The sequence below is a fragment of the Hypomesus nipponensis genome, chromosome 11 (assembly GCF_054491055.1).
Source record: "Hypomesus nipponensis isolate SF chromosome 11, ASM5449105v1, whole genome shotgun sequence".
In the NCBI taxonomy this organism is placed as follows: domain Eukaryota; kingdom Metazoa; phylum Chordata; class Actinopteri; order Osmeriformes; family Osmeridae; genus Hypomesus; species Hypomesus nipponensis.
Window position 1 is genome coordinate 18,435,589 of NC_140371.1, and position 17,920 is coordinate 18,453,508.

General features: G+C 44.3%; 4 protein-coding genes across 5 annotated transcripts in view; 2 read left to right on the forward strand and 2 right to left on the reverse strand.

Annotated features, from left to right (window-relative positions):
• Positions 1–4,522: 4,522 nt before the first annotated feature.
• LOC146268532 (clathrin heavy chain linker domain-containing protein 1-like) lies at positions 4,523–8,994 on the reverse strand. The gene is made up of 11 exons (XM_084709214.1): positions 8,792–8,994; positions 8,422–8,609; positions 7,339–7,478; positions 7,016–7,217; positions 6,757–6,872; positions 6,535–6,628; positions 6,348–6,454; positions 5,955–6,129; positions 5,520–5,722; positions 5,166–5,345; positions 4,523–4,935 (listed from the first exon to the last, which is right to left on the reverse strand). The coding sequence occupies exons 1-11, from the start codon at positions 8,981–8,983 to the stop codon at positions 4,739–4,741; spliced, it is 1,794 nt and encodes a 597-aa protein (XP_084565340.1). The 5' UTR covers positions 8,984–8,994; the 3' UTR covers positions 4,523–4,738.
• A 266-nt stretch (positions 8,995–9,260) lies between these two features.
• On the forward strand, positions 9,261–11,260 carry rps27a (ribosomal protein S27a). Its single transcript, XM_084709215.1, has 6 exons — positions 9,261–9,334; positions 9,443–9,507; positions 9,996–10,050; positions 10,140–10,225; positions 10,459–10,590; positions 11,070–11,260. Exons 2-6 carry the CDS (start codon positions 9,460–9,462, stop codon positions 11,217–11,219), a joined length of 471 nt encoding a protein of 156 aa, XP_084565341.1. The 5' UTR covers positions 9,261–9,334; positions 9,443–9,459; the 3' UTR covers positions 11,220–11,260.
• Positions 11,261–11,585: 325 nt separating this feature from the next.
• prorsd1 (prolyl-tRNA synthetase domain containing 1) lies at positions 11,586–13,248 on the forward strand. 2 transcript variants are annotated; one of them, XM_084709167.1, is made up of 2 exons: positions 11,586–11,755; positions 12,174–13,248. In XM_084709167.1, exons 1-2 carry the CDS (start codon positions 11,672–11,674, stop codon positions 12,600–12,602), a joined length of 513 nt encoding a protein of 170 aa, XP_084565293.1. In that variant the 5' UTR covers positions 11,586–11,671; the 3' UTR covers positions 12,603–13,248. The 2 variants fall into 2 exon arrangements, with proteins under 2 accessions (XP_084565293.1, XP_084565295.1); XM_084709169.1 differs by having other exon boundaries at positions 11,596–11,713.
• A 2,041-nt stretch (positions 13,249–15,289) lies between these two features.
• The window catches only part of ccdc88ab (coiled-coil and HOOK domain protein 88ab), a 49,706-nt gene continuing 47,075 nt past the window's right edge, over positions 15,290–17,920 (reverse strand). Inside the window, exon 34 of the mRNA XM_084709166.1 lies at positions 15,290–17,706. Coding sequence (XP_084565292.1) covers positions 16,768–17,706 — 939 coding nt within the window. The 3' untranslated portion in view covers positions 15,290–16,767. The remainder of the gene's footprint in view (positions 17,707–17,920) is intronic.

A 17,920-nucleotide genomic window follows, 5' to 3' on the forward strand; every position in this document is an offset into this window, starting at 1 on the left:
TAGATATCTTATTGGAGGATCTGAGGTCTTAGATACTATTTTATCTTTAGTGCATATTAACAGCGTGACAATGTCAGTACAGGATTGTGTTTTCTCAAAGGAATAAATGATCAATTATGTAGCCTAGTACTCCACTCACCCTTGAAGTTACCATTATGCGGTTACAGTGGGTGTATGGTTGCTTCAATGGCAAATCTGATTAGTTTCCCATATATGACTTGTAGCCTATGTTTTTTTGCGTAGCTGTTGGAAGTGGTTTGCTGTTAAAAAATGTACATTCGTGATTGATAGCAGGATAACTTTGTCTGGATAACAGGGAGGTTGGAAGACAGAGAGACATGAAGATACGGAGCAACATTTTTTTTTTAAACGTTACTTGACGTTAAGTTATTGGCCCGCCCATCGCTTCCTCTCTTTACTTCCTCTTGCTGTGTGGCTGGTGCATTGGCCAGGCTGCGGGCCAGCAGAGACCTGCAGCACCCTGTTGTATAGAGCCAGCCACTGCTGATAAACTATATTCCTCTTTTCAACACACACAAGTCATGAGTATAGCTCTACTATAATATTGGCTAATGATAATACCGACTTGGTTGAGCTCTTGTCTAAAGTGTTTGGTTATATTCTGAGGAGGGTGATTTATCTCTTCCATTACACAACACAGTGATGATGCTTTTCCTAGATTTACTTTTTATAGAGAACAACTTTGAGGGAAATGCTCTTCAATACAAGACAACTGAGAAGTCAAGCATTCAGGTCTGTTGCCAGGTCACTCATGAAACCAACATGGTCAATGAACCACCTCTGCTAATGCATCAGTTTGTAGCTAATCTATTGTTGCTTCCCCTAAAAGCATCCTGTCTTTGTTTTGACTGGGTACAGCCACATAGCTGGAACTCCCCGTTATGCTAATTGAACCAGAAAACACTTATGTAATCCAAATACTTTCAAAGGAGGTGGCTTTCTGCCATAAGGGACACAAAACAAAGGCTACTGGATGGGTTAACTACCTCTCTGATTGGCTTGTTATGGCATGTACTGTATGTAAACATTTATTTATTTTTATAAATACAGCATAGCATTTTATTTTATTTATTTTTTTTGGGGGGGGGGGGGATTGTATGTGTTGCCATCCACGTTGGAAGTAAAAGTGACGATTCTGTGAGAATTAAGCATTAAAGCCTTGAGGCCATTTCGGATGGTATACCAGCACAGGCCTCAGATAAGCAGCCATCCTCTTGAGGATCCATCTCAGAAATTAATTACATGGTAGATTTGTCTCTTTTCTCTTTGACATAAAATACAGTGTCAGACTAAAGATAAAACCACACAAACAGTATTGTCAGGAAGAGTGCAGGAGATGCATAACACATGTTGGAATAGGATTATAATGCTAAATGGAAGATTAAAGGATCGTTTTTGAGCTGGTAGAATATTCCAGAACACAAACTTAAAGAACAAGAACAATCAAAGACTAACAGTGACACTGCTTGTTTGGGAATTTTCTTTGGCTACAAGGTGATTATAAAAATAAGATGATGAATTGTATCTAGTTTCTCTCCACTGGTTGTGTCCTTGAAATAAAGACCCTTGGGAGGAGACAACTGTGCAACAATGTTGCTTCCCCTGCTCCCATCTGCCACCCTGGAAATCAATGAACTATTTTCCATCCCCATGGTAAACCTTCTGTGTCCCTGCTAATCCATGGAAATATCAACAAAATGCACAATCCACTGCCACAGTGGCAATATAAACACTGCCTTGCCAGTAGCAGACAACATCAATAACATTGTTTTAGAGGAGTGCTGTGCAATACAGTGACATTGCTCTACTCCCACCTAATGCAGTCTGGGGGTTCCAGTCATGGCTTGGAAATAGAACGATGACATGGCAACTTGTTTTCCAGACTCATTTCTTCTGGTACGGATCCAACTCATCCAGCTACTCGAGCATTTGATATTAGGTAGGGCCAACAGCTCTTGTAAAGGAAAAGTCCCACCACTTACTTTGTATGTATCTCTTTCCCTTTTTCTCCCTGTTACCCACCTACCCCAAACTCTCTGTCCCTGTTACCCACCCAGCCCTTCTCTCTCTCTCTCTCTCTCTCTCTCTCTCTCTCTCTCTCTATCTCTATGTCTCTCTCGGTTCCAGTCTGCGGTTCAGTTCTCTACTGGCTGGCGGCTGTGTGTGGTGTGTGCTAGACAGCCCTGTCAGGTCCCATCATGCAGCAGGGGTTGATTAGGGTAGAGGGGAGGAGGTCCAGATCTGTGCCACACTTGCACACACGAGAGGCGCAGAGAAAGAGAGAGAGAAAAGCTTCTCTGTTAAACAAACCCTGACAGGGCGGCTGGTTGAATGGCCGGCCAAAGAGACACACAGACAGACATATCATGTTTCTACAGACCACTCGGGGTTAGGCCGTAGTGCAATGGTCAACGCGGTCAGGTTACATATTACTCATGGCCAAACATCATTGGGCAAATTTGTACAACATAAGACCTGTTAAATTGTATATTTTCTCAAGATGGAAATCAACACAACTTTTTTGTGATAGGGAATTAGGCGTTACACGAAGCCTGAAGAATCAGGCTTCAGTCAGACAGGAACAAACTGCCTACCTTCCCTGTGGGAACTGAACTTAAATACAGTACTAATCCCAATAATTGCCAGAACAGGACTTCTTTGCTGCATAAAGATAAAAAAAAAACGATGCAACAACTACAACAGACTGCAGACCTGGCTATATCTGACCACAGCCTGTAGACCAGTGGTTCTCAACCCTGGTCCTCAGGGACCCCCTGTCTGCATGTTTTAGATGTTTTTCCTGCTCCAACACACCTTATTCAAACGAATGGTCGGTATCAGGCTTCTGCTGAGCTAGATAGCAACTCAATCATTTGAAATTGGGTGTGTGTTAGAGCAGGGAAACATCTAAAACAGTGTTGAGAACCACTGCTGTAGACCAAAGTACGAATCACAAACGTGTACCTCAAGCCTGGGGCGGATCTGGCCTCTGAGCTGAGGAAGGAGCTATGCGTTGTTTGTGAGGGCCAGCAGCAGAGGGCCAGACAAGCCTCAAATAAAGCTTCTCTTACTGCAGGAGATCAATACCCACACTGGCAGCAGAGCAGGGGTGGAGCCACATCCTGCTGACTCAGCATCCTCTCTTCTTTCTCTCCCTTTCATTGTCCAGTTTCTAAGGTCAGGCACGTTCTCTCACTTTCTTTCCCATTTATGTATTTCTCTATTTCTGGTTCTTTCTATCTCACTCCCCCCCTCCTCTCTTTTTATGTACAGTATTTGCCAGTCTGCCTCTCTCTCTCTCTCTCTCGCTCAACCACTGCTTATTTTAACCGACTGGAATCTCACCTCTTCTCTCAGTAATAACATTTTCCTTTCGTTCCAGCGGACCCATTACATCTCCAGTCTTGTGACAGCTAGCTACGGATGTTAGCACACTGTTGACACTGTGTCAGCCTCGCAGTCACACAACAATGTTACAACATTACAATAGGCTCCCATTGTAACGCTGACACTACAAAGTATCGATTGGGCAAGCTGAAGATATGTTAGGGTTCACAACCACTTAAGGGCATGGAGAGCTGACTTAGCTTATGCTATCCATACCCTGCTGATCATTCTGATGTTTGAAACAGTAGCCTAAATGAGCATACTTAAATGTGCCCATTCGTATTATGTTATCCAGTTCAGCATGCTAATATAAACAAGGTGTTAGGGGCACTGGAGTACATTCCAGTGAGAAAGCCCTTAATAGATTAAACAAACACACCCTAAATTGTGCTGATAGCAGTGAGCCAAACTGATTAAGTGTGAGGATCTGTAGCTACACAGCCATCCCTGTGTGCTTGGTGCCTCTGAAGACAGAAGCAGAGACTAGAACCAGTGTTTACTGACACTGGGCGTTGTTTATTCTGTGTGTGTGTGTGTGTGTGCTTGTGGAAGCACGGAGGTTCCATTTACTCTGATGTTGATGGGACTGGGAGCCTGTTATGGAACAAAGACTTCTCTGTATGTGTGTGTGCGTCTGTGTGTGTGTGCTTCTGTGTGTTTCATTGAGCTGTTCCGTATGCCATTGTATCCTCCTCGTATTTCTAGTGACATAACAGTATGCTAATTGTTCTTGGGTTTCAGCACTCTGGAGCACTGATCTGGGAACAGCTTTACTCCCACAAAAAACACAAGCATAACCATTTTATGAAGAAAAACAACAATCTTACCTCAGATAAGTACCTAAGGGTTCTTCAATCTTCTCCAGCTGAAGGAAAGGCAATATTGGCGTATCTATGACTAATACAGCTGGTTGATGTTCTCCAGTGACAGAAATTTGAGAATTTATGAGATGAAATCCAATATCCTGGAGAGTAAGTGTGGTCATTGTCATGGACTCGGGTTTGCTGACTAGACGTGTAGACAGTCTTACATTTCAGAGTTGAGAAGTGAAAGGTTGTGTTGTTGGCATTATGAATCAGGTACAAATGGAATCATGATATAAAGTTACAATCAGTTTAATGTTTAATGATCATGATTAGCCACAGGGATGTGTGGATGTATTTGGATGTCTGTGTGTGTTTTTTTTCTCAGCAGGGTGACTCAATGGATTAAGAATGGGTTTGTCTTTAAAGAAGCCAGACCAGGGTCGCTATAGTATGCTCTGGGGCTTGTATTCTAAGCGGACAGTGAATGTGTATCTATCCTAGTGTGCCCTCTGCTGTCTGCAGGCCTACATGAACAATTGCTCCACCCGACCGGCCCCCTCTTTCCCCAGGGAAAGCCTTGTGGCCCCGTCCAGGGAAAGCAAGATGGCCTGGATCTCTTGAGAGAGCTGTGGATGGTTCCTCAGTGCACAGACACCTGCAATCTCACCCCAGCTGTCCCCTGAGCACGCCACATCCTCCCGGATCACCTTCTCTAAAGCTCCTAGAAAAAACAGCAGTGTAATAATCATTTTAGGGGCGTGAATGTATTGTGCTTCTTCTCCCTTCAGAAAGGTGAACAAGACATACATACAGTACCAGTCAAAAGTTTGGACACCATTGAATGGGGAAATGTGTCCAAACTTTTGACTGGTACTGTATGTGTGTGCGTATAGAGGTTTGTGTACGGTGTGTGTTTATGTGTGTTTAGGTTAGCCGTGTTATGTACGGTACCAGCTCCTGCAGTGCAGATGTTTTCCAGCAGCCGCAGGGCCAGATCTTCCAGGTCTGACCTGAGGAAGGTGTGGCAGACAAAGCCTACAGACAGCCTGGCCTGCTGGCCCTGGTAGGGCTGGGTGAAGGCCCAGAGCATGTCCAGGTTGGGGCTGCCACGCAGCACATACAAACAATCGTCTGCCCAAATGCACACACAGAGACAGTGAGCATCCAAACATTCATCCATCATTTGATGTGTTTCAGTGTGGCCTTGTCAAGATGGTGCCAGTGTAAGATTGCCTCCATTTTTCATTTGTGTGGGACTGTACATATAAGGATATGAGTGCTTGTGTGTGTGTTCACGGTCCTCACCTGCAGTGAAGTCTTTGTTCTGATAAATAAACTCTATGACCCCATTGGTCATGCCTCTTTTGCACATGCTCAGTGCGGCCTTACGAAGTACTCCACAGGATTTATAGATGATATGTGCCAGTGCCAAGCATGCATCGGCCATATACGGCTTCCTGTCGCCATGCTCACAGATGACATCTCCCAGTGCCTCGCTGTAAGTAAGTCTGAGAAGGAAAACAAACAACACTGAAACTGAACACTAAGACTGCAATAACTGGACATACATTCCAGTACCATCACCATGTGTAGTAAAGTGCATGTAACTGTTACTGCTACAATAAAACAGCCGATCCAGTAATGTACTTTTTCAGTGTTTCAGTGATGACTATCAACACACACAGACAGCACACAAATTCTTTTTGAACTTCAACGATCCATTCAGTATGTTGTTGGTACCTATTCTGAGTGACCCAGTGTGTGACCAGCTCGACAAAGTTGTTTTCCAGGGCACAGCAGACCCCTTCCACTGACAGGGACTGGTCGGGCAGCTGTGTGCCAGCATGCGCTGAGATCATCAGGGCCTGGAAGAAGAGGAGGAGGGGAGGTAGCTCTCCTTGGTACACTGTCACTGCTGGAGTGGGGTGAGATCGGGGTGGAAGGTGTAACGAAGGAGAAAGATAAAGAAATTAAAAGAGCAAACAGTAGAAAGAGCAACTCCAGTGAACTTCAGCTATTGTTGTAGGAGTAGAAATAGACGGTATAGAAATAGACGGTATTCCATTTCTGAGGTTGTAACTATAGAGATACCTATTCTATCAATGTCCATACTGTTTGGTAATACACATTTACCTTTGAACCTCTCCATCGTTTCCGTGTTCCTCAGAACTCCGTGAGGAGACTTTGCTGCGTGAAACGCTGCCGCTTCATACTCACCTGCTTCAAAGAGGTTAATAAATCTGCAGGGATCAAGATATGGATGACTTAATCTGTAAAACTTACACCGGTAAGACAGTACAGCAGTGGTCTGCTACTATACCTCTCAATGTAGTCCACCAGAAGCTCTGAGTCATTGACCTTACTTGGGTCATCCTCCTCAAATGCCATAGTGCTATGGCAGTCTGTGTCGCTCACTGCAATGGAAAATATATTACACAATAAGCCTAGATCTTGATTGGTTGCTGCTGTGTTTTCTTAAACCTCATCATTAGAATGCCATAACACACTAAATACAACTTTGGACTCTGCCATGGAACCAGACCTTTCAGTTTGGAGATGTCCTCCAGTTTTGAGGTGATGTACTCAAACAGAGGGCCCGGTCTTCCTGTCTTCTCCCAGGTAATGAAGGCATCATTGACATATTGTAGCTGTTTATATCTACAGAGACAATTGTTAATCACATTTATTTATCTCTGTATATATATATTTAATAATTTGTACTTTCAAGGATCTATCAATAAGGGTTAAACTACAGAAAAACTACTCCAGGATGTGACCTAATCTTGGACTGGAAGACTGACCGGATCTGAAGCCTCTCATTGTCCACAACCAGCTCATCCCTTTGGTCCAGGGCAATCCTCATCTTCTGGTCCAGGTCAGTTTTGACCTGCATAGACACGTACTGGCTCTTCCTCTTGCTTTGCAGATCTGCTTTCTTCTTCTCCAGGTACTCCAGATGTTTGGCCAGGGCCGCTGGATTCATTGACTCATCAAATGTCAGACCTGAGAGGAGACAAAGAGGGAGGCAAATCTGTACAAAATCATTGCTTCATCAAAATGTGCATTAGTGGATGGTATAAAAGTCCATAATTCTTAGCAAATGAATGTGAGTGAGTTTCCATGCCTGGTATCTGCCCAACAGGCCGTAGAGTCTTGCTGTCGGAGGTCTTCAGTTGAATTGAGGGTCTCTTGTCTTTCCTAGAGTCCTGCTGTCTTCTTAGCTTAGCCTGAAGTTCAGCTGTGTCTCTCTGGATAATGGCAATCCTTGGGGAGAAAGAAGAACAACTTGTTGAAGAACACAATCAATCATAAGGTTAGCCACAGCCCAACCCTGACCCTGTTTTTAGGGGTTTAGGGGCTGGGCTATGGTTAGGATTAGAGTTCTAGACTTCCATGACCTTTACCGCTGGTCTGGCCCTGCTACCAGACCTCCCCCAATCTCTCCCGTAGGCCGATACTTAAGGTTAGCCACAGCCCAACCACCAATCCCAACCTCCCCCGATCACTAGCGTGGGCTGAGATATTTTTCCCAGACCTTTTGAAAATATTTTTTCAACCTGACAGCCATCAAAATATTTGACCTCTTGTGCCTCCAGGGAAATCTGTTCCCAACTCCCACCTCTTTATTGCATACACCACCAGCATCACTGTATTGCTTTATAAATGGCCAGACTGTAATAAACAAGGGGGGAACCACTTTCCCCAGGCCTCCAGGGAAATCTGTTCATCCTGTGTTCTCAGTGTTAAAGACTGGTGTATAGATGAAACTTGCTATACATAATGATCTTACTAACATACACCACCAGCATCGCTATATTGCTTTATAAATGGCCAGACTATAATATACAGAACCTTGTATAACCCTAACCCTTTTCTGTGTTCTTTTGGTTACACTGAACAACCTGAGATAATACGGAGATGTCTGCTATTTTCTACACATTTTATAGTTTTTCACATGATATAATGTGTACCCCCTTCCCTAACATGCAAAGGGTATGTCCTGCCATCATGTGTGTTATTTTCTATGTCTGCTCTTTTCTAGCAAAAATTACAGGGGGGATACACATTGCATCAGGCTGTTTTTTCACCACCTAATATAATGTGTATCCTCTCTGTAAAAAAAATAATATATATACAGTAATAATCATTTGATGCTAGGATATACAGAACATAAATTAATAATGTATGTGGGCCCTGTGTCACTTGCCTCTCCTGAAGCTGGACAGCTCTTCTCTGGCAGTACATGAGGGATGTGGGCTGTGCCACTCTGGTCTTGAGTTTACCTTGTGCCAACTTGGCTTTACAGTCACTTTTCCTCAAGGCACTAATGAAGCTATCGTATTCTTTTTTTATCGCAGTGAGAATGGTCTTGTAGGCTGTAGCATACTCAATAACCTGAATAAAATCAAAGCAAGGAGAGTTAAGCATAATCTCAACCCTGAAATCTGAAAAAGAGAGGCCAGTAAAAAATGAAATTACTAACATTATGCTTGGATGTTGCATGTCTGTTGAGGTATATAATGATAAAAGCACAGTCAGTGATACACAGAAAGATAGAAAAGAAGGTACTTCGATACCTTATCAAATGCAGTACTGTAAATGATGTAGCGTTGCTCATCTGAGCCATTCACTGGACACTGAAGATATTCCTTCTCACTTTGAATGTAGTCAGAGAGAGATTGCAAGAAGTTCTTGTCACACACAGACGTGACGGGTGGCATGGATTGGCATGGATGGAATAAATGTTCGTGTTTTTTAGTTCCAGACATAATCAGATTTAATTTAAATTCCTTTCGTAGATAATAGGTTTAGCTAAACTTTGTAGCAGCCACCCCATGTTTATAACATTAGGTTGTTATGGCTACACCGAAGTGGAGTATGGGTAATGTAGTTCTGTATTATACATTAGCTATTTGCTTTCCAATTTTTACAAACATTTTATTATGAATATATAGATAGATAATAACAATCATAGAGGGACGTGAATATAATAAAAAATAAAAATGTTTTTGTATCCGGCATCTTATTGGCAACCTACTCCCTGCAAACAAGTCCAGAAAACCCCGTAGCACGCTCCGAAAGCCCTCTTCTCATGATCCGCCATTAGCAGGAGTCCTGTGGTAAGATCGTGCTCTCCGTTTCAAAGATTTGTTTGATAAATTCAAAATATTAAAGAACACTTTCACCCATATAGTCCATAAAACAACAGCGTATTTCATGTTGTGCAGGTGGATTGAACGCCAAGATGCAGATTTTCGTCAAAACCCTCACGGGGAAGACCATAACCCTCGAGGTGTGTATTCCGGCAATTCCGTGATGGAGGCTGTATAATGCTTTTTGGCTCTCTCGGGTGTTAGCCGCAGAGCCCAACCTTTTATAACTCATGAGCTATTTAGCGTTTCATAAGCATTGTTGTCCAACCCTTACAACTGCGACCGTTGTTTCTTGTATTAAGACCTATCGTGAGCCTACAACTGAAGCACTGTTGTCCGACCATACGTACTAAGCCACTTGGCTAGCTAGGTTGCTAACTACCAATTCCCCATTACTAGCCAACTCAGTACACGTGTTTGCGTTGAGCAGGCTGGTGAAACTGCCTGCTTAGTGTTGGTTTGCTTTTTGTAATCAGTATAGCTAAAATAGTTAAGTTAAGTTGGTTTCGTCACGTAATATACATTTGTACGTGTTTAAATGGCATTGCCCTTTTATAACATGCTAATGTTAGCAACGTGTTACTCCTACGGAACCTAACTTCCATCACTAACGGATGTACATTTTCAGGTTGAGCCTTCAGATACCATCGAAAATGTCAAGGCAAAGATCCAAGACAAAGAAGGTAAGTTACTTCAAACGACATTTATAAACAGTAATGTAAAGAGAAACCATTCTGGACGGTCATGGTTAATGTCGTAACTGTCACTCCAGGTATCCCTCCTGACCAGCAGAGATTGATCTTCGCCGGTAAGCAGCTGGAGGATGGACGTACCCTGTCTGACTACAACATTCAGAAGGTGAGAACATTGCTGTAGATCGTGTAGTCTATCACGTTTTTGGCCTTGGGAATTAATGCATTGAATTAATTAAAAACCTGTGGAAATACTTTCAGACTGATTTAAGCAGGAGTTATGTAATCAGTAGACCAATCGTTTTTACTGTATTACTTGGCATAAGTGGCATTACTGCATTGATTAATCATTGCGTTAAGGTATCCAAGTATTGAGCCGTTGTGCTGAATCTTGTGCAGGAGTCCACTCTGCACTTGGTGCTGAGGCTGCGTGGTGGTGCCAAGAAGAGGAAGAAGAAGTCCTACACCACCCCCAAGAAGAACAAGCACAAGAGGAAGAAGGTCAAGCTTGCTGTGCTCAAGTACTACAAGGTACATTTACATTAATTATTTAGCAGACACTCTTATACAGAGCAACTTGCAGTAAGTAGGGTGAAGTGCCTTGGCCCAAGGACACAGCGTCATTTTGCATGGCTGGGAATCGAACCGGTAACCTTCTGAGTAATAGTGCGATTCCCTAAATACTCAGCCATCTGACACACTAAGTACAGGTACAAAGCTGTCCTGGATCATGATTACTCTAAGCGTATCTGCTCACTCCCTTTGACCCGTTTCACATCTAAATGCAATATGAACTGAACAGTACATGGCATCAGCTAATGAGATCAGAAGTTACACTAGGTATATCGTTCTTATTGGGACTTTCATATTCAAGTAGGATTTATTTCCTTTGTCAAAATGCCCAGTTTTTCCACACGGGAATAAATGGAGTGCCATTCAGTCAGCAACACATTTGTGTTGTTTACCACTCTTATTTAGACTCTCGCATGCGTCTCTCTCTCTCCCCCCAGGTCGACGAGAATGGCAAGATCCACCGTCTCCGCCGTGAGTGCCCAGCTGATGAGTGTGGTGCCGGCGTGTTCATGGCTAGCCACTTTGACAGGCACTACTGTGGCAAGTGCTGCCTCACTTACTGCTTCAACAAGCCCGAGGACAAGTAAACAAATGGACTGTCAATAAACCGTTTTCACCAAAACGCCAACTGTCTTAATTATTGTGTGTGTGTGGGGTGAATTGTACATGTCTGTAAATTACTATAAATTTGGCTAGTGCTGACATTAGTGTACCCCTATACATTTGAGACTTCTCTGCTGGCTCATAAATAAAAACGTATTTTGAAACGCACGTGCTGTACCCAAGGTCTGAAAAGCTGTATATTTAAACGGCATAATGTGTGTAATATAAAGGCCGACAAACTGCGACAGTTAAACGACCCCGGGAAATTTGTGACGTATGGATTAGCAAACTAAATCAGTGTAGAGCTGGCGCGACACCCCCCCCCCCCCCCAAAAAGCGCATCATTCTGCGCGTGCGCCAGAATGGCAGTGCAACACGGAAGACAAGACTGAAAAGTCTGAATTAGCGCTGTAGATTTGTGCAAATCGACTTGGCAATGGCTAACACCGAGCTCCGATCAGAGCTGGAAAAATATCTAGTGAGTTTAAGTATCGAAACGACTTGTGTGGACCATCCAGCGGTATGTTGAAGTGGCGTCTCCCGGTTGTCTCATACATGCTGTAATGACTACTATTACGATAGTGCTAAAACTACAAACTGCAGCACATGTAATACAGTACGTTAAAGACCCTGAAGTTACCTTCACTACGTGAACAAGACTTTTTTGGCATTCTGTGTGACGAGGCAAATTGGAATTCTGTAGCGGTTACAGCTTGCTCAATGACACGTGTTTGCTGCACTTACAACTACCGACAGATGGCGCAAGAGACCGTTCTTTGAACGGAATCTTTATTTCATGTGCTCGGTTGTAGACTACACAGGGTCTGACATAAAATGTTTAATAAAAGAAACATCAAATGATACACCCCTTACGTAATTTCAGATTGAAAATAATTTTATATTTCGTGCAGCAGTGATTCATGTGACCCTTCTCTCAGGTGTTCACTGTGGAGGAGATGATGCCTCACCTGCAGGGTGTCAGTGGAGCCGTCACCAAAAACCTATTCCTGAAGGACAAGAAAAAGAAGGGTCTGTGGCTGGTGTCCGTCCGCCACGACCGCCAGGTAAACCTCAACGACCTCGCCAAGAAGCTTGCGGTTGGCAGCGGCAACCTACGTTTTGCTGAAGAGGCTGCCATGTTGGAAAAGCTGAAGGTGGGCCAGGGGTGTGCTACCGCACTTGCTCTGTTCTGTGACAAAGAGAGCAGCGTGAAGTTCGTCCTGGACAGTGACCTGGTCAACGGGGGACACGAGAGGGTCTACTTCCACCCAATGACCAACGAAGCGACCATGGGTGTAAAGCCTGAAGATCTGCTCAAGTTCCTGAAGGAGACAGGGCACGAGCCCATTCTGCAGGACTTTGACTAGAATGGATTTTGTGAGTAGGCAAAATGTCTTAACCAAGGTGTTAGACTGGGTTTTCTGAAGTCCAGGATCATGCATTGTGTTTGTCTTCAAATCCCAAATCACTTTTTTTTTTTTTTGGAAATAGGGTTGAGTCTGGGCTGCCTGAAGTTATTTTCACTTTCACTGTATATTGTGCTTTATAATTAAAATATGTGGGGGCAACTGTACAAATAGGAACAAAATACAAACTAAGATGTTAAAAAGACTCATCATGCATCTGATTTCCAGATGCTGTTCTCTCTTTGACCACTAATTATCAGAATATTATGCTCTAGTCCAAATACACACTTTTGAGTGATTTATATTTAGTCATTTAGCAGACACTCTTATCCAGAGCGACTTACAGTAAGTACAAGGACATTCCCCCGAGGCAAGTAGGGTAAAGTGCCTTGCCCAAGGACACAACGTAATTTTGCACGGCCGGAAATCGAACCAGCAATTCCCTAATTGGAATTCCCTAATTCGGATTATCCCAATTCCCTAACCGCTCAGCCACCTGAGTAATGGTACATTACTGACGAGGATGCTCTACCCTGGAGCACTGAGGGCAGTAACCGAAGCCACCAATGTTGTTTGTATAAGTCGACTACATAAATATTAATCTTCAGTATTGTCTGGTAGACAAGACTTCTCTTCATGCCAACCAGTCATCAAGGCCGCCCATAGTGAGGAGTGGTTGTATTAGAGGGCATTAGTGATAAAGACTGATGTATGATTTAGGTACTTTCTACTAATGGTCAGGCTTTAACGAGTGTATGCCAGCCTCAATCTCCACTACAGTTCAATTTCCTACATTATGATCCTGGATATACGGCCTCTGTTTTTATTTATATGATGCATGAAAACCATTTACATTTACACTTAAAACAAACATGAACACAGGGAGATTTGAAATGACACAGAGGAATCGGTTTTAATCACATCAAATGAATTTATGTAAAAGTGGAAAAGGAAGAAAACACTAGGTCATCATTGTCGTCATAACAGACACAGTATTCTGATAGTGAGCATGTATGTACACAAGCATACACAAAGCTGAGCTTGCTCTGATTCTGACTCGCAACGTTCACTTAATTGGCTGTCAATCACTCCGTTGGCATGACGCCCTACCATTGTCATTTTGGCATTTCAGAGAAAAAGAAACTAGTTGGAACATGGTCTACGCTGACTGGGTAGGGAAGCGTGGTGATTGGTTGACTCCATGCAGATTGTGATTGGCTCAATGCTTGACCTGGTAAGTCTTGTTGTGGTCCACATGCGTTTAAACTGATTGTTCTGTGCCAGTAGCTGGATGTCCAGGCCAGCCCCTGGCTTGTTAGTTCCACAGTAAAAAGATGTTGCATGTACATGCTCATTTACAAAAAGGAAAAAAGCATTATTGTCAAAATGGCAGGCGGTTAAAAGTCCAGCTGACTCCTAGTCCCAGAGAGGATATGGTGGTCCTCAGGGTCTGGTTCAAGCTCACCTTTTTGGCTTAGCATGAATGTCTGCTGGCACCTGCAGTTGGTCTGTGTAGAGTGAATGGCAAGCACTCACATATACCATCACACAGCAGCGCAGACAGACACAGTCAGTTATAGAAAACAACTGTCACCACATTACTTTTAAATAGTTTTTTTTGTTTTTTCTTTCATTTCCTTGATTCAAGGAAGAAAAAAAAAAAAAGGATGAAGTTTATTTTTCTCTACTGATTAACATTTTGAAAACACACACAGAGATTTACAATCTTTTTCTCACTGAAGTTCATCTCAGCAGACCAACTCTAAAAAGGCTTCAGTTCAGACAAACAGCTTGAAGGTCACTTTTCTCTCTGAGTAAAAGGCAGACAGAAAAGAGTAAAGACAAGAAGACAGAAGAGAGGACATAGAAGAGAGGTTAAAAGGAGAAGCGGAAAGTTCAAGAATAAGAGAAAGTGACATTGAAGGTGACGTACAGGAAAGCAGCCAGGCTGGAACTACATGCACTGCAAGGGACATGGGGAGGGGTTTCAGTGTGACACCAAAGCCATGCAGTACTGTATAGAACCACTCACATAGACCACAACCTGATACGAGTGCCACTAACACAACGACAAGTTTTATTCTCAACCGAGGTCAATTGGCTGCAGAGATTTGCCATCACCTTGATAGACACATAAACAGGGCTGGGATGGAGTGCATGTAGGTGTACAACCTTCTAATGCTCTTGGGCTGAGGTTCTCTTTTTTCAGACACAAATGGGGAAAGCGTGTCGTTCCACCAGACGCCATGCAGACCTGGTTCCTCCCGTGTACGGTTAACGGGCACAGGCCACCAGGGGCACCAGCTAGCGGGGTGGAGGGGAGGGGGATCGCTTGCGGGCAGCTTTGAAGCAAGGGGGCGCGTGCGGGAATCGGAGGACATCTGTTACACCAGTTTAGGTTACCATGACGACCCCCGCCCTCCCCTCGACCCCCCCCCCCCCCCCCCCCCCCCCCCTGCCCTTCCTCCCGCGTCTTGGAGCGGCTGCACTCACCACACGGGCTCACTGAACAGTGGGCGACGCTGAGAAACGTTTAGGAGCTTTGCTGCTCCCCCATTCTGCTTTTAGACTTTCTGCGCTCCTGTAACCCTTCCACATCTGCAGAACAAAGGCAAGGTCATCACAACACACCACACTGGACATGGGCAGAGAGGTTAGGCTGTACTGGTCACAAACACACAACAAGATAAACACCAGCAAGACAATACTTCAAACGATTAAATATAAAAAGTGAAAAAGCAGGAATAAATAAGGACCTATAGACTAAAAGCCATGACTTTGCCCCTCCTACTGCTAGTGCGTGAAGCGGTGCATTCTGTCCTGGAATATAATTTAATATGGTGTGTATAATGGTCTGTACAAGATCTAATCACTTAATGATTAGCTGTCGTGAAATTAGAATTTGTAGTGAATGGATGTGTACACCCACAAGTCTTGATCAAAATATCCACCCCTGGAAAGAAAGAGCCTTCATCCACAAACAAACAAAAAAAATCTCATCAACCTAGCTAGTTGAGAGAGCATTCAGCAGGTGATAAACACTGGCAAATATAAACGTACATCCAACTTGAGTTAGATTCCTCTTTCCCAACTGAACTTCCCTTATCAGATCAATCTGTGAATGAAGCCTCTTTCTTTAACCATAACCGCCTATTTACATGAACAACCAATCAAATCTACCCACGCTGAAGAATGTATAAAAAAATAAAAAAACGAATAGAACACAGTGCCTTTATGCTCAGACTTACAAAACGCCACCAAAACCAAAATAAAAACACAGTAACATTTTGATTTGAAAACAATCAAAATGGGCAGTTCAGAGGCCACACACCAGGAACAAAGAACAAAAGCCATGCATCTCAGTAGAATTAGGTTGGTTTGAAGAAGGGAAGGATGAGATTACAACAGAACATTTGAAAAGTTTCCCACGTAACAAACACCAAGAGGTTAGGGGAGACTGGATCTATTATCTGTGCGACATAAATAGACAAGGAAACTGGTTTCCTGTTAAAGATAGTAGCCATTTTCTCTAAAGGGATACATTACATAAATCAGGCTCCAGAAATGTGATTGGCTTTTAATTGGCAGTTTCCCAGACAGACCTTGGGACTTGTTCTACAAGCCTCCTTTCTCTATATAACTCTACTAACATGACTGTTACATCTGACTTGATATATTTGAGATGAACTGAGTCGTGTCAACATCTAAAATTACCGTGTATTTTTAGCTCTTTGGCTTAGGTCTGCAATACATCGGACGCTTTTTCAAATAATTTGGTGGTGGGTAGAATTCATACTAAAACCATGAACACTGTCTTTGACATTGCTAATGCAGATAATAGTCTTAGTGTTAGCAAGCCAACAGAGATTGTGTGAACGGACATGAACCTTAGTGGAGAGACCTCCATAGAGCCCTTCACCATCACATAGAGGGGAGAGACTACACCAGGGGTGAAACAGTGATTATCACAAATAATCAGCCATATGAAAACATCCAACAGAAAAGATCGCAAGCATGAATGATAGGGTTTTCATCAGACATGCAAAAACAAAAGAGTTTCATTTCCCCTCCATAGCCCAGTCACTGGTCCTTATCCACATCACTGATCAGGTTACCCTCCCAACATTCACACACACCCATACTCATACCACAGTGATTGGTTGTCCTCTGGGCTCGGTGAAGGGGATTGGTCAGCATCAATCACATGATTACAATCTAAACCCTCTTGATTCTCTCCCTGATCAGGTGGGCTGGGCTTCAGCCCATTCTCACCACTTGATTGGTTGAGGGAGGTTTGGGCAAGGGAGGGGCGGGGGTGGGATTTGCCGGGGGGACCACTGATGTTGCTGACGAGGGAGGGGTTGAGGGACAGGAAGGGGAGGTTCTTGCCCGCGCTCCCGGAGAAGGCGGGCTCGCTGAAGATGGAGTCCATGAAGGCCGACTCTACCGTGAAGGAGGAGCCGAAGAAGGACTCCAGGCTGGAGAAGTCCGCCTCCTCCGTGCGGCAGGGCAGGCTGATGGACTTGGGCAGGGGCACTGGGGGGCTAGGCCGCGTCAGCTGGGAGGGGGAGAGGGTGGTGGAGGTAGGGAGGTACTCACTGGGTGTGGCGCGGGGCGCGGCCTTGGAGGAGGAGGAGGATGATGAGGGTATAGGGTCGACAGAGACGGGCTGGCGGTTGTCTTTGGACAGGAGGTCGTGGATGCTGGTCCGGCGCGTCGTGCCCTCGGCTGTGGAGATGACGCTGCTGGCGCGAGGCAGCGTGGACGAGGAGGAGGCGGAGTCCAGACGCTCGCACACAGACGTGGCCTTGCCCTGGGACGACAGGCTGGGCCGCGGCGGGACTGAGCCCTTCACGCGCGTGCTCTCCGCCTTCCTCAGGGTCGGGCGACCCGGTTGGCCGGATCTGGGCGGGCGGGAGTCCGAGTTCACCGGTGCTGCCCTCCCACTGGCTGAGCGCAGGATGCCCCGCCCCTTGGTGGAGGCGGAGCTTCGGTCCTTCTGCATGTGCTCTGTGCCTCCGGAGAGGCGGGGCGAGTCTACGGTCAGGTTCTCCTGGCTGCCAGACTGGAGAGGAAAGATCACCTTCACTAGGATGCACCATGTAGCATGGTACCATCTTACCTTTACCGCTAATCAATGAACTGTGTATTTCAAATGGTCTTTTACATTATATTGATACTACCTCAATGCATATCCAAAATGTATGATTTTGATACATATTTGAAATACAATGAGGTAGTATGTACTTGTTTATGCGATATTTGACTTCTTGGCCACA

Excerpts from the sequence above, each read along its gene's own strand:
- rps27a (XM_084709215.1), top strand. The coding sequence starts at position 9,460 with ATGCAGATTTTCGTCAAAACCCTCACGGGGAAGACCATAACCCTCGAG. Across the intron at positions 10,226-10,458 it reads CTGACTACAACATTCAGAAG|GAGTCCACTCTGCACTTGGT; the intron begins GTGAGAACATTG and ends AATCTTGTGCAG. Across the intron at positions 10,591-11,069 it reads CTGTGCTCAAGTACTACAAG|GTCGACGAGAATGGCAAGAT; the intron begins GTACATTTACAT and ends CTCTCCCCCCAG.
- LOC146268532 (XM_084709214.1), bottom strand. The coding sequence starts at position 8,983 with ATGTCTGGAACTAAAAAACACGAACATTTATTCCATCCATGCCAATCC. Across the intron at positions 6,629-6,756 it reads GGACATCTCCAAACTGAAAG|TGAGCGACACAGACTGCCAT; the intron begins GTCTGGTTCCAT and ends TTTCCATTGCAG. Across the intron at positions 6,130-6,347 it reads AACGATGGAGAGGTTCAAAG|CAGTGACAGTGTACCAAGGA; the intron begins GTAAATGTGTAT and ends ACCCCACTCCAG.
- prorsd1 (XM_084709167.1), top strand. The coding sequence starts at position 11,672 with ATGGCTAACACCGAGCTCCGATCAGAGCTGGAAAAATATCTAGTGAGT. Across the intron at positions 11,756-12,173 it reads CTTGTGTGGACCATCCAGCG|GTGTTCACTGTGGAGGAGAT; the intron begins GTATGTTGAAGT and ends CCCTTCTCTCAG.